This window comes from Rhinopithecus bieti, unplaced genomic scaffold, assembly GCF_001698545.2.
Source record: "Rhinopithecus bieti isolate Rb0 unplaced genomic scaffold, ASM169854v2 scaffold_13857, whole genome shotgun sequence".
In the NCBI taxonomy this organism is placed as follows: domain Eukaryota; kingdom Metazoa; phylum Chordata; class Mammalia; order Primates; family Cercopithecidae; genus Rhinopithecus; species Rhinopithecus bieti.
The window spans coordinates 23,043-39,155 of NW_016807741.1; the positions used below are offsets into that span (position 1 = coordinate 23,043).

At 37.1% G+C, this 16,113-nt stretch overlaps 1 protein-coding gene across 1 annotated transcript; it reads left to right on the forward strand.

Moving 5' to 3' along the window:
• The first annotated feature begins 6,348 nt into the window (after window positions 1–6,348).
• Window positions 6,349–12,563, forward strand: LOC108536677 (beta-defensin 131-like). The gene is made up of 2 exons (XM_017883668.1): window positions 6,349–6,406; window positions 12,400–12,563. The coding sequence occupies exons 1-2, from the start codon at window positions 6,349–6,351 to the stop codon at window positions 12,561–12,563; spliced, it is 222 nt and encodes a 73-aa protein (XP_017739157.1).
• The last annotated feature ends 3,550 nt before the right edge of the window (window positions 12,564–16,113 follow it).

Sequence of the window (16,113 nt, forward strand, 5' to 3'; positions counted from 1 at the left end):
TGTGTTGAGCAACCACCTAGCTCAATCTATAATCTCAATTACTCTTAAGAAATAGGAATTATCACACTTCGGGAGGCGGAGGCAGGCGGATCATGAGGTCAGGAGACCGACACTATCCTGGCTAATGTGGTGAAACCCCGTCTCTACTAAAAAATACAAAAAAAGTTAGCCGGGTTTGGTGGCGGGTGCCTGTAGTCCCAGCTACTCGGGAAGCTGAGGCAGGAGAATGGTGTGAACCGAGAGGCGGAGCTTACAGTGAGCCGAGATGGTGCCACTGCACTCCAGCCTGGGCAACAGAGCGAGACTCCATCTCAAAAAAAACAAAGAAATAGGAATTATCTATTCCTTCAGGATTGGACATAAAATCTTGCTAGTTCTAGCACCTTTTGGATGTAAAAGGATAGAACATTAACTACTTATAAGTTTGTTTTGGCCAATATTGTTAATTTATATTTCCCTAAAAGTGTCCATTTCATTCACATATTTAGAATATGGGGTTTAAAGTATTCTATCATGATTTCAAAGCTCTTCTCTATCTGTAGTTTATGTTCCTTTTCTTCCCTGTATTATTTTTTTTTCTCTTTTTCTCATCGTGTTTTCCTAAGGCTCATCTAATATATGAATCTTACCATAAACTACCTAGTGGTCTTACTAAATAACTCTACAATGTTTCTTGCTTTGTTTTGTTTCTTATTTAATTTATGTGTGATATTATTTTGTTTACTGCCCCTATTTTGTTTCAGATTTTCTTCTTTTATTTTGTTGCTTATTTCGATTCTTCAGTTGAGCACTAAGCTGCTTTCATACTTTCATGAATTCTAGTAAATGTCTTGAAGACCATAAATGTCCCTTTTTATACCACTTTGGCTCCATTCCACAGGATTTCATTGATAGTGCTTTGCGTTTTTTGAGATCTAATTATTTTGTATTCATTTTTATGTATGCCTTAGCCCAAGTGTTATGTAAGAATGTGTTGTGTTTTAATATCTCTGTGTATGAATTTGGGAATATATATTATTGTTATTGATTTCTGATATTAGCAACTTGCTGCAGGGAACATGACCTTTTTGATATCAATTTTATTTTAGAATTTATTCAATAATCATGGAAAGCCTCTCCGAGATGGTGACACAGGAACAAACACTGAATGAAATAGGGTGGCAGAGTTTCCATAGAAATATCTTAGAAAAGAATAATCCTTGCAATGGTAATAGTAAAAACAGAGGCTATGAGGTAGAAATGGGTTTGAAATGTTTATGGAAGAGCAAGAAAACTAATTATGTGTGGAACAGAGTGAAAAGAGGGAACAGTAGCAGGAAAAAAAAGATTGGAGAAATATTCAGCAACCAAATCAGGTAGGACATTGTGTGCCATGTAAAGAGACTGGATTTTATTCTATGAAGTTTTTTTAAAAAACGTAATTAGATTTTCAATATGGAAATAATTTGACTTAATTTGCATTTTTAAAACATATCTCTGGCGTCTGAACATAAATCAGAGTGTGCAAAGCTCTCGTAGAAGCATAGAGACAAATTAGGGGGCTCTCTCCAGAGACACTAGTGACTTGGACATGGTGCAATGACAGAGGAGGTGAACAAAGGTTGGATTTAAGACACATTTTAGACTGGGCCCAGTGGCTCACACCCGTAATCCCCGCACTTTGGGAGGCCAAGGCAGGCAGATCGTCTGAGGACAGGAGTTTGAGAACAGCCTGACCAACATGGCGAAACTCTGTCTCTACAAAAAAATACAAAAATTAGCTGAGAATTGGTAGCTGGCACCTGTAATCCCAGTTACTCGGGAGGCTGAGACACAAGAATCGCTCGAACCTGGGAAGCAGAGTTTGCAGCGAGCAGAGATCGCACCACTGTACTCCAACCTAGGTGACAGAGGATATTTTAAAGATAGAGCTGGGCTTGCTAATGGGTTGTAATTATGAAATGAGAGAATCAAAGGTATCCCCAGAGTTTTTGTTTGTTTTTGTTTTTTAACCTAAACAACTAGGTACATGAGCCCATCACTGAGAGAGCAAGACTAAGGGCAGTGTAAGTATTAACAGAGAAAGTGGTAAGAATCACAAATTCATTCCGGATTTCTTGAGTTGCTTATTAGACAGTCAAAAGTACATGTCAAGTAAATAGTTGAATTTTTTTATTCTGAAGCTTAGGGGGAACGTCCAGGCTAGAGCTAATACTTCATTTACACAGAGAGACAGCAACCTTGTGCCAATATGCTTCTCATAGCTATGAAGAGAATCTATCTACAGACTTGATCAACTCGAGTGCAGAAAGAGAAGAAAAAAATTGCCTCCTAACAACTGGTGGAGTGATTTTACTCATTTCATTTGACTTTATGTCTGTCATTTATTTTACCTCACTTTTATCTTTTCTCTTATTTTGCTGGTTGAACAAAGTTATTATCCATTTTTTACCTATATTGGAAAATAGTCTATCCTAAGATTCTCCTTTCAATTAACAACATATTGAACTAACAGTTTCTCTCACTCCATATAAATTAAGCACACCTGCAAATCCAGCAGCCACTTGGGTCAGGAGACCTAACCAGAAATTGATTTGGAAATAGTAGAGAAGCCCCTTGGGACAATCTCATAACATTTAAATAGTGAAAGTATAAACACAAAACAATGAAACAATGAAAGGATAATTACATAAGTATATTATGAAATATCCATGATATGGAATATTATACAGAAAGTAAAATTACTGTTTTGGAGTTTTGAAAATAGCATAAGAAAACATTTACAATAAAGCAATACCTATTAAATAAAGCTATAGGTGAATCGCAAGAATAAGAGAGAGAGACATTTAATGGAAAGTAAATAAACTAAAATAGTAATAATCTTTTAAGTGATCAAGTGATGTGTTATATCTATTATCATGATAATCTTATTTTTTCCAATTTTAAATGAAATAATATTTAGGAATCAATAAAAAGAAAATATACATATAGGATATAGGCATATAAGTGTTTGTCTACTCTTATACAGAGAAAAACTTGTTGAGTGATTTTGCAAAAGTATATTCAATGGAAAGCTGAGGGGAAATGTCAGCCACATGTGGGGTAAGAAGTGAATGAAAGATGAAGTGAAAATGAAGCATAGAGACTATGATATTCCTGAAGGGGAAAGGGAAAAGCTAGGGGCATTCGTTAAAAAAACAAACTAAATACAAGAAAGACAATTTTGTGTTTTGTTTTTAACATGGCAGGAACTTGAGGATATTGATAGACTTCAAGTAAGGAAAACAATGGATTTAGAAAGCTGGCAGCAGTCAGGCACGTAGCTCACTCCTGTAATCCCAGCACTTTGGGAGGCAGAGGCAGGCAGATCACTTGAGGCCATGAGTTCAAGACCAGCCTGGCCAACATGGTGAAACCCCATCTCTACTGAAAATACAAAAATTAGCTGGGTGTGGTGGCGGGCGCCTGTAATCCCAGCTACATGGAAGACTGAGGCAGGAGATTCACTTGAACCTGAAGGTGGAGGTTGCAGTGAGCTGAGATCATACCACTGCCTCCAGCCTGGGCGACAGAGTGAGACTTTGTCTCAAATAAATAAATAAGAAAAAGAAAACCGTCAGCAACAAGAAGAAAAACAGATAATGCATCAAAGTCTCCAAAGCTGTCAGTACTGCTGAAGGCAGGGAAGGAAGGTAAACAATGAATACTTGATGATAGGTTTTTTATTGAAAATCTGGTGCCTTCCTGGAGAGCTATGTGCAATAAAACACAATAATTTCTAGGTCAAATTTAACTCTCTAATGGTAAATTGCCTTCTTTCTTCTTCTACTGTGACAACTTACATTTGATAGCTTGGTGGCTATCTGATTTTCTTCTTGGTGTTCTTTTAAGGAAAGGCATTTGTCAAAGTACTTTATCTTTCTTTGCTGAAGCTCTCTGCAATCTAAGTTATCTTTCAATGCTCATCTGGTACCTACAGGTCCACCCCCAGAATGCAATGAACCTTCCTCTGACCCTTCTTTGACATCCCTGATTGCCAGCCCATGAATTACACAATGTTCTTGGGCTTCCTGGGCAGGATTCCAAGCCTGCCTCCTGGCTCCAAATCTATTAGGTTAGTGCAAATGTAATTGCAATGTTTGCCGTTGAAAGTAATGGCAAAAACCGCAATTACGTTTGCACCAACCTCTATCAGGCTGGCAAACAAATGTTCACAGAAAATATCAAGCAGTGAAAATTCTGCCCTTAGTGTTCCATAAAGGATTTCAATTATTTGTTCTCATAAATTGTATCGCTTTGTAGTGTAAACTGTGCTTCCAAAGCTTTCCCTCATGATCAAGAAAGAAAGAATTCTCAGATAGGTGAGAAAAATCAGTAAATTCTGGATTCTTGATCAGAGATGCTAATGATCTTAGGCCATTCTGGTTTCAGTAAATGGAACAGTCAGCAATAACCAGCACAATGACCCTAAGATCCCTCTTTGAGTTTCTAGGGTGCTGGCAGAGGCTTGTGCACAGGCACCGCTGTCCCAGCAACTCAGAAGAAAGGACTTGAATGGAGGTTTACGGAAAAACATCCCCAGAGCTTTCACGCCCCTCATCGGCCCTCCTTAGGCTAAGACTTGTGAAGTTTGCCTCTTCCAAGACCTCCCCATCCCTGACTCAACTTAAGATGTCATTTTCTTTTTTTTTTTTTTTTTTTTTTTTTGAGGCGGAGTCTGGCTCTGTCGCCCAGGCTGGAGTGCAAGTGGCCGGATCTCAGCTCACTGCTAAGCTCCCCTCCCGGGTTCACACCATCTCCGGAACCTCAGACCCTCACCACGAGTAGCTTCGCAGAGCCCTACAAGGCGCCCGCCACACAATCGCAAAAAAACACGGACTAGTCTTTTTTGTAATTTCTCTTAGTAGAGCCCGAGTTGATACACACAAAAACACCCGTGTATAGCCAGGCATCCCAAGTCATCGATCTCCTGACCTCGTGATCCGCCTGCCTCGGCCTCCCCAAGTGCTGAGGATGACAGGCTTGAGCCCACCGCGCCCGGCCTAAGATGTCATTTTCAAAGTCTCTAAAGGCAGGGAGGACCTGCTGAAATAATGTAACCACATGTTCCATTCACTAACACTCTGAAGTATTATAGAAGCAGCCATGGCAGAAAGAGAACTTCCTTCTTGGTACTGAGAAAAGTTACTTCACCTGTAGTGAGACCATCTAGAAAGGAATGAAGGTCAAGTAAGACCAGGAATGTGCATGTACTTTGCAGTTTCTGAAGTTGATGTTCTGACCAGACGTGGTGGCTCACCCCTGTAATCCCAGCACTTTGGGAGGCTGAGGTGGGCAGATCACTTGAGGCCAGGAGTTTGAGACCAGCCTGGCCAACATGGCAAGACCCTATTGCTACTAAAATACAAAAATTGGCCAGGCATGGAGGCGTGTGCCTGTAATCACAGCTACTCGGGAGGCTGACACAGGAGAATAGCTTGAACCTGGGAGGCAGAGGTTGCAGTGAGCCAAGATCGCACCACTGCACTCCAGCCTGGGTGACAGTGTGAGACGCTGTTTCTAAATAAATAAATAAATAAAGTTTACTCATACCCTCTTTAAGCATTCCCTGGGGCACGCAAAGTATTCTGGTGTTTATGTTCATTTCCTTAGTGTCTAAGAGGTAATTTGTGCCTCTTTGTCAGAAATATGCTCATGTTGCATTGCCATTGCTTTGCATATATTCTTTGCTTTCCGAAATGTATTATAGCTTCCCTAAGGCCACTCTTCTTTAATTCTTCTCATATTACATATAACTGATGTGAAAACAATTTGTGTTGACTTAGATTTCAATATAAAAATTAGTTGATCTTGTTCAGTTGATTGGACAGAAAGATAATCAAATAAAAGCTTTTCTGTATCTCACTAGTCTGTTTATAATTTAAATTTAATTACATCGCTTAAGCATGCTAACACACAGTGCCAAAAATATTAATAAATAAGCATGCTGTTGTATCACATGCTTGTTCCTATTATCAGAAAAATAAAATGAATGTTTTTCCTCTATAACTGCTTCCTTAATTTTTACAGTTCCTCCAGAACGCATAAGACAATGCTGATATTTCAATAGAGTCTCTTCCCTGCCTTTGTCATGGCTGTGCTTTCTACTACATTTGCACACACCCTGTTGACATTTGATAAATGTACTTTAAATGACTGATAGTCGTGACCATTGCATGCTGTCTCCTGATATTGAAACACAGAAATGTTCTTGCTCCTGAAAGGTTCAATAATCACTCAGCAACTCACTTCTTCAGAGGACTAAATGTACACAGAAGTTCTTTTCATCTCAGCTGCTGATTCTCTCTGAACTGCTTTACCTATTCAACCATGAGGGTCTTGTGTTTGATCTTTGGAGTCCTTTACTTGCTGTCCACAGTTCCTCCAGGTAAGACAGAAACTTTTTATTCTAAAGTTCTAAAAATATAAGTAAAAGAAAAGGCAAGGTCTTTCAAGAGTGAAAGTAAATTAAGCATGGGCAGATTTTACTGTACCAAGAAGGCTGCTCAGAGGATTGAAGAGTTGATGCTAAAGACGTCAATAAGGTGGTTCCCTGCAGTGATTGAACCTATGATAAACTCACTTGAGGCTGCACACAGTGGTTCATGTCTATAATCCCAGCATTGGGGAATTTTGAGGTGGGTGGATCACTTGAGCTCAGGAGTTCTAGACCAGCCTCTCAGGGGCAACAGAATGAAATCCCATCTCTACAAAAACAAAAATACAAAAAATTAGCCAGGTGTTAGTGGTACGTGCCTGTGGTTCTGGCTACTCAGGAAGCTTAGGCAGGAGGATCACTTGAGCCTGGGAGGTCAAGGCTGCATTCAGCTTAGGTCATGCTGCTGCACACCAACCTGGGCAACAGAGTGAGATCCTGTCTCAAAAAATAATAATAATAATAAATAAACTTACTTGAGAGTTGTGTTTGATCAAAAGATGGTGAGAGTATGCACACAGAACACAGGAGATTTAAAGAATTGGAAAAATGAAAAGCGAATGATGACTAGAAGAAGAGCTAGAGGTGAAGAGGTGGGTGCCCCACCGCAATCCTTGGTTCACGGGATACTTTCACCACTGATCCAGGCAAGGACCTGGTCTCTGTGTTCCTTTAAAGTTGAATAAAACTCATATGATATCATTTAATGTATATGGAAATTACTTTTTGTATGGTAAGAGTTAAGATTCCACCTTAATTTTTAGCCACATACTTAGCCAATTATATATAAGCATATTTATTAATCAAGATTACTTTCCCAAATTAATTTTAAAATTCATCAATACTGCATAATAAAAATACATTAAACTGTGGTTTATACCTGAGATTTAGATTACTGGTTGACTTATTTATCATTTCTGAAGCACATTTTAAAACTTCAGAATTCAAGATCCCCTCGTTTATATAATACTTCATGACTCAAGATTTCCTTATTTATATAATCACAAATAATTAGGCCTTTCCTCCACGAATGCTAGTGGGTTTTTATATTTTTATTGAGATACAATTTACCATAAAATTCATTCCCTTAAAGTGTTCTATTCAGTGGGTATCAGTGAATTCTTAAAATTGTGCACCCCTCACCACTATCTAATTCCAGAATACTTTTATAACCCCAAGAAGAAATCTCTTTCTTCTCTCACTACTATCTAATTCCAGAATATTTTTATAACCCCAAGAAGAAATCTCTCTTCCTCCACTCACCTCACCACTATCTAATTCCAGAATATTTTTATAACCCCAGGAAGAAATCTCTCCTCCTCCCAGTCCCTAGCAACCACTGATCTGATTTTTGTCTCTATGTATATTCCTATTCTGGACATTTACTATGAACAGAATCATAAATATGTGATCCCTCATATCTGTCTGCTTTCGTTTAGCATAATGTTTTCAAGATTCATCCATGTTGTGGCATATATTCGTACTTCATTCCTTCATTCAGTGGTCATCAGTGTATCCCATTTTAAGAATCCACTGATACTCACTAAATGGAACACTCTAAAGGAATGAATTTTATAGTAAATTGTATCTCAATAAAAATATAAAACACCACCAACATTCATGGAGGAAAAGTATAATTATGTATAATTATATATATGATGAAATTGAAATAAATATTAAAATGTGCTCTGAGGTAATAGATGCTTCAGAAAAGATAAATAAGTCAACTGATAATCTAAATCTCTGGTATAAACCACAGATTAATATGTATTTATTATAAAGTATTGGTGGATTTTAAAATTAATTTGGGAAAGTTAGATTGATTATTGGTGCTGATAAAAAATTTCATCGTATAGATTATTTAGCATACGGACTGTAATGATCCATTGTGTTTCTTTTATATCAGTTGTCAGGTCTCCTGTTTTATTTCTGATTTTATTTATTTGGCATTCTCTCTTTTGTTCTTGGTTAGTCTAGCTACCAGTTTATAAAGTCTGTTTATCTCTTCCAAAACTCATCTTTATGTTTCATTGATTCTTTGCATTTTTTTAATCTGTAATTCACTTAGTCCTGCTCTGATTTTTGTTATTTCTTTCCTTCTCCTAAGTTTCATTTTTTCTTGTTTTTATGGTTCCTTGAGGTGCATAGTAGCTTGTTTATAATCTTACTATGTGCTTGCAGTAGGCATTTATTGCTATAAAATTTTTTTCTCTTAGCACTGTTTTTGTTGTATTCCATAGGTTTTGGTATGTTGTGTTTCCATTTGCATTTATTTCAAGAACATTTGTTATTTTCTTCTTAGTTTTATCATTGACTCCGTGGTTGTTCAGAAGCATGTTGTTTAATTTCCATGTTATCTGTACAGTTTCCAAAGTTCTTCCTAGTATTCATTTCTAGTTCTATTCCATTTTTGTCTAGAATATACTTGATATAATGTTGATTTTTCAAAATTTGTTTAAACTTGTTTTGTGTCTTAACATATGGTCTATCCTGGAGAATGTTCTATGTGATGATAAGAATGTGTATGCCACAGCTATTGGATGAAATGTTCTGTAAATGTCTGTTAAGTCTATTTGATCTGAGGTACAGATTAAATTCGATGATTATTTGTTAACTTTCTACCTAGATGATCTGTCTAATGCTGAAAGTGGGGTGTTGAAGTCCTCAGTTATTATTTTATTGAGGTCTATCTCTCTCTTTAGCTCTAATGACATTTTTAATATATCTAAGTATTCCACTAGTGGGTACATATATATACATATTTGGAATTTTTGTATCCTCTTGCTGAATTGGCCCTTTTATCATTATATGATGGCCTTCTTTGTCTCTTTTTATGTTTTTTCACTTAAAGTCAATTTTGTCCAATATAAATATAGATGTATTAGGCCATTCTTGCATTGCTATAGGGTTATCATAACAAAGTACCACAGAATGGGTGCCTTGAATAACAAAAGTTCATCTTCTCACAGTTCTGGAAGTTGTAAGTCTGGGATCAAGATGTCAGCACATTTGGTTTCTCCTGAGGCCTGTCTTGGCTTGCAGCTGGTTGCCTTCTTGCCGTGTTCTCTTATGGCATTTTCTCTGTGCACATGCATTCCTGGTGTCTCTTCCTCTTCTAATAAGGACATCAGTCATATTGCACGAGGGCCATACCCTAGGAGTCTCATTTCAACTTTATCACTCCTTTAAAAAAAAACTTATCTTCAAATATGATTACATTCTGAGATACTAAGGATTGGGACTTCAGCACGCAAATTTTGGAGGAACACTGGTTAGCCCGTAACGATGAATTCATCAATAGAAGGATATGATCAAGGAAAGAATCAGTGAGCTTAAAGAAGTTTAAATAGCAATTTCCGAAACTTGAAAGCAAAGAAAAAAGAATTAAAAAGAACAGAATATTTAATAAGTGTAGACCAAGTACAAAAGGAACAATATATGTGTAAAGAAGTGTCAGGAGGAGGAGAAAGAAAGGAACAGAAGAAATACTTGAAGAAATTATGACTGAGATTTTCCCAAAATTGAAAATAAACAAAATCTACATATCTAGGAAGCTGAGAGAATGCCAAGCAAGAAAATATAAAAAATTTAAACCTAGGCATATCGTATTGAAACTGCCAAAAATCAAAGACAAAAATAAAATCTTAAAAGAAGCCAGAAAGGGAAAAAATCTTTATCTATGGACAACCAAGGATGAGAGTTACATCAGACGTCTCTTAAACCACGTCAGCAAAAAGAGAGGAAAGTGAAATATTTAAGATGTTTAAGAAAAAAAACACTATCTCAAAACTCTCTATCTAGCAATATTATCTCTTTTTTTTAGATAGAGTCTCACTTTGTCACCCAGGCTGGTGTGCAGTGGCAGCGACGTTGGCTCACTGCAGCCTCCACCTCCTGGGTCCAGGCAATCTGGTGCCTCAGCCAGCCACCACCATGCCTGGCTAATTTTTGTATTTTTAGTAGAGACTGGGTTTCACTATGTTGGCCAGGCTGGTCTCGAACTCCTGACCTCAGGTGGTCCGCCAGCCTTGGCCTCCCAAAGTGCTGGGATTAAAGGTGCAAGCCACCGCGCCCAGCTTACCCTTTAAATTAAAGTAAAATACATAATTTTCTTAGGTAAACAAAATAGAGTTTGTCACCAGTAGTCCTACCTTACAATAAAAGAAAAAAGAAATTCTTCACTCATACTCAATGGTGAAAAACTGAAAACTTTCTTCTAAGATCAGGGACAAGGCAAAAGTGCCCCTTCTTGCCACATTTATTTAACACGATACTAAAAGTTCTAGCAAGAACAATTAGGCAAGAAAAGGAAATAAATGGCATCCAAACTGGTGGTGGGGGGAGGAATAAGTAACGTTATCTATTTCCAAATGACATAATTTTTTTTGTCAAAACCCTAAACTTCACTCCCCAAAATTATTAAAACTAATAACAAATTCAGTAAAGTTGCAGGATACAAAATCAACATACAAATATCAGTTGTGTTTCTATAGCACTAACAACAAGCAACTGGAAAGCAAGTAAAGAAAATCCCCTTCATAATTGCAACAAAAAGATAAGATGCTTAAGAATAAACAACTAAAATGATGAAAGAATGGTACATTAAAAATTGCAAACATTCATGAAAGAAATTAAAGAAGACACAAATCAGTGGAAAGATATCCTATGTTCATGAATTGGAAGACACAATATTATTAAAATGTCCATACTATTCAAAGCAATTTATAGATTATATACAAGCCCTAAGAAAATCCTAATGGCACTCTTGACAGAAATAGAAAAAGCAATCTTAAGACTCATATAAAACCACAAACGACCCTGAATAGTCAAAACAATGAGCAAGAAAAACAAAGCTGGGGCATCACATTTTCTAATTTCAAAATGTATTATAAAGATAGAGTAATCAAAGCTGTGTGCTACTGGCATAAAGACAGACTTATAGGCCGGTGGAATACAATAGAGGGCCCAGAAAGAAACCCACACTTACACAATCAACTGGCCTTCAACAAACATGCGAAGAATATATGATAGGGAAAAGATGGTTTCTTCAATACATGGTACTGAGAAAACTGAATATTCACATGCAAAAGAATAAAATCGGGCCTGTATCTCACGCTACATACAAAAAGCAACTCAAAATGAACTACACCTTTAAACATAATTACCTGAGACTGTAAAACTTACAGAAGAAAACATAAGGGGAAACGTTCACGATGTTGGTCATGGCAATTATTTTAACTTATAAATTGTAACAAAAGGATTTGGGAAGGCCTGGTAGGTTTACAGGGAATATTTATGGGTGATTACGGGTTATAGGCTCCTGTGCACATCTCAGTAACTTCCTTAGTAAAGGAGACGTGGCCTTGAGCCCGAATACACTGGGAAGTTGGAACTAAGACTCAACTCCTCTGACCCCTTCTCTCAATTAAGGATTCTTTTTTCTCATTTCACCAAGAACAGAGAAGCAACCAAAGATAGCTTTTCCATTTTTCCACCACCATATCTCTTCACATAGTTTTATCTTTACCCATAATCTACCTTCTCTTCACTCTCCGATTCAAGGCCAACTCCTCCACTTACACTAGATTCCATCCCCAATGACTTTTTTAAGAATTTAACTCCAGAAGTTAAACATTATTTCCATACTGTGATTCTCTACGCCACCCCCAAGCTGGATAATTCTTTTTAGGCAGAAATATGTGGTAATAGTTCTCATTTAGAATTGTGTACATTTCCAGCTACTGCCTCATTTATCTACTCTCTTTATAGAAGAAATCATCATTTGTCTTTATTCAGCATCTCCACTTTTTCTCTTGCATTCTTTTGTTGTTGTTTTGTTTTCTGGGAAAGTTCTTTAATGTTTTAATTTATTATAAAACATTTCAGACATTTAAAATAAAAAATAAGTAATATTGTGTCATATAATTTGTCTTCTCTTTTTAAAGCCAGAAGCTTCATTTATATTGATGAATGTCCTTCAGAATATTATAATTGCAGAATGAAGTGCAATGCTGATGAACATGCAATTAGATACTGTGATGACTGGACCATCTGCTGCAAACTGAAGTACATTGAAATTGAAAAACTAAAGAGGGGGCGAAAATACTAACTCCATCTTCTTCAGACTCCAGGAGAAAAAAAAGTCTTAAACTGTCTTATCTATGAATAATTAACATGATGGATGAAATTTATAATTGCATGTTTAGATGGTCAGGTGAAAATAAATACAAATTTTATACATGCTTACACTGTATTTTCATTTGTGCATTTTAACATTTACTCCATTAATTTACATCCACAGCCACTTGTTGTTTCAACCATAGTACTATATCCCAGCCCCATCACTTGTTAACTGCTCAAGCTTGGGCAAGTTATTTCTTTTCTATCTCAGTTTCCTTATTTATAAAATGGGATAGCAATAGGTACCTACATTGTGGTATTGTTAGGATTATATGAGTTAGTATATGTGAAGTTCTTAAACATCTCTTGACCCTATTATACACATTATGTAGACGTTAGCTATAATTTCATGGAATCCAAGAATTTGATCCATCCTATTCCTTTTGGGGTTTTATATAATTATTCTGTGTGCCTAAGAGTTCATTTTGTTAAAATACTAGGTGGTTTTGAAAATAAGGTATATTTTTCAGGTTATGATATATAATTTTATATAAACACAATCTATTAATGCAACATTATTCTATTCCAGTAATCTAGGACTTGAACACTAGTAGTGAGAACTAAAAAGAAAGAAGAGGTGCAAGGTGAATTTCAGAATTAGGATCAGCAGGATTTATTGTCCATATGATATACTGAGAAGGCATGAATGATGATTCTGAGATTTCAAAGCTAATAAAAAGATGGATGCCAGTATAATTCACTAAACTAGAGACGCCAGAAGAGAAAGTAGGTTAGGAATGCGGGGAGAATCAATAAAGACATGTTTTGACATAATGGAGTTTTAGTCATATAAGGGATATGTCAGTCTACTAGGCATATTTACAAAAGTGTAATTTTCTTATACTATAAATTAACTGAATTCCTATTGGGAACCTTATTTAGCCTGGTCACAGAAACTTAAACTTAGTCAATTCATAGTTGATCATATATTCTCCAAGTAATTTTTGAGTTCCAAAAGAGGTAAACAGTGATGAGGTATCTGGGAGAGCATTTATTATGTTAACTTACTAAAACATCTTCATTCTCCTCCGATCTTCTGTCACTAATCTAGGTGCAACTGCTGAGTTTTGTCTCATTCTTAATTTTAATAAAATTTGTAAAGCTCTTTGGGTGATGCCCATTCTTTGGTACACTGGTTGGTTCTGCTACTCAAGCATCATCCTCGGTCCCAGGTGGGAATATTCCTTGCTTCACCACTTTTATTCTGGTCTGAGTCATATAATAACTATTACTGCCCCCTTCCATTGCTGGGACAACCTATGTGAGGGAAGAGGAACTAATGTGGGAAGACTATCTTAGACCTATCTGCTGAAGAAAACCATGCAATTAGCACTATGGCATGGTCTTGCCACTTCTTTGAGCTTGATTCACAGACGGGAACACTCGTGCCGTGTGTTCTCAGATTCTACCCAGAGCTTTGGTCCTCCATTACCTTCTCTCATTTCCCTCCCTTCCCATTATCTGAAACCCATGATTGGAGATGACCCACCACTATCTAAGCTGTCCTTCCTCCTTCACCCTGATATTCTCCCTCTTCCTCTACCTTACTCAAGATGTGATTTCAGGGATGAATCATGCTCCTAATCCATCTGCATTCCTCAAAGTCTATTATAAAATCTGAATGCAAGAGTTCCTTCCAGTACCCAGTAAAAACACAGTCTTCTAAAATCCAGATGCCTGTTCTTTCTCTGTTTTTGAGAGTAACAAGTACATGTGTTTAGTATGGAGTAATGATAAACTATGTGTTTTGGACTTCTGAAAATAGAAAAAAAGAACAGATGAAATATTTTTGAATGTTCTTAAAAGCAATGAAGTTCTAACAAATTAGTGAGAAACTTCCCAAACAAAATCCAGGAGTGTATTAGGCAGCTTCTAAGGTGACCTCCAATGCTTCTTGCCTCTGGATGTTCATGCCTTTATGTAATTCTCTCCCCTGGGGTGTAGGCCAACTTAGTGACCCACTTCTGACAGAGAGAATATAGCAAAAGTGATGAGATATCACTTTCAAGATTAGATTATAGAAAGACTCTGGATTTTATCTTGCTTGCCTTGTCTTGCTCCCTTTCTCTCAATAGCACTGATGGAAGCCAGCTGCCATTTTGTGCTCTACCCTGTGGAAAGGTAAACATGGTGAAGAAGCGAAGAATGCCTCTGGTCAACAGTGAGGAAATGAGGCCTTCAGTCCCACAGCTCACAAGGAAGAGAATCTTGCCAACAAAACCATGTGAGCAAGGTTGGAAGCAATTCCTCCCTGGTCAAGTTTGCACACAAAATTGAAGACCCAGCTCACACTTATTGCAGCCGTGTGAGAGACCTTGAGGCTGAGGCACTCACTTAAGCCATGCCAAGATTCCTCACTCAAAGAAACTGTGAAATAATAAATGTTTGTTGCTTTAAGTTGCAAATTTGGGGGCTAATTTGTTACACAGCAATAGATAGCTAACGCAAGGAGACTACAATAATTCTCGTAAGCTCTAGTATCAAGACGATTTTATTTAGAAGCATTTGCTGATTTAAAAAAATAAAAAGCAACTGAGAAGCTAAACTGTCCTTTTAGGGGGTAGGATGGGGATGGCAGGAGGGTGGAGGTAGAGGGGCAAACAGAATTCAGCACAAAAATTTACAAAGGTGAATCACACAAGAGCCTTACCTTTTAAGAGCTCGATTTCCATTATAAGAAACATATATAAATAAAGCAACCCCCCAAAGAATGTCATAATTGTATAAATGAAGCACAAATTGTGTCCTTTATAATGGAACTGCTTTTCCTTAGGATTTTCTGCACACTAGGTCCTTTTAAATGCCAGGACCCTTCGGTTTTCCTTTTCCTGACTAAGGGAGGCTTCAACATAAAGATAACCTACAAGATCAATGGCTGGCAATTCCTTCAAAATGAGAGCTTGCATTCAGGTTGCTACTCACTCATGAGCAGGTGACTTCCAAGAGAGAAATTTCCCATAGCCTATGTTCAGGCTTTGTCCTCCTTAAGTTATATGGAAGTCCCAATAAGGGCCACAACATAGTATTTCTCTTGTACTACTGCAGAGAGCCCAGCCTTACCCCACCTCAAATTCTTTCTAAAAAGTCTTGCATCATGTCTCAGACAAGTCCTAATATGTGGCACCCACTATTTTTCTTGTCTTTTTTTCTGCCTGCAAGTGGTAATGTCCTGTTGGTAGTGGAAGCACTGGCATTACCTCTCATTGTTGCTGTGGAAGCTGGCACCAAGTGTTGCTGATGCTGTGGCCCTTTGCATCCCAAGATGTCTGGAAAGATAGAGAAAGAAAGAAAAGGAAGAAAGGAAGAAAGGAAGAAAGGAAAGAAAGGAAAGAAAGGAAAGAAAGGAAAGAAAGGAAGAAAGAAAGAAAGAAAGAAAGAAAGAGAAAGAAAGAAAGAAAGAAAGAAAGAAAGAAAGAAAGAAAAGAAAGAAAGAAAGAAAGAAAGAAAGAAAGAAAGAAAAGAAAAGAAAAGAAAAGAAA

Excerpts from the sequence above, each read along its gene's own strand:
- LOC108536677 (XM_017883668.1), top strand. The coding sequence starts at position 6,349 with ATGAGGGTCTTGTGTTTGATCTTTGGAGTCCTTTACTTGCTGTCCACA. Across the intron at positions 6,407-12,399 it reads GCTGTCCACAGTTCCTCCAG|CCAGAAGCTTCATTTATATT; the intron begins GTAAGACAGAAA and ends CTCTTTTTAAAG.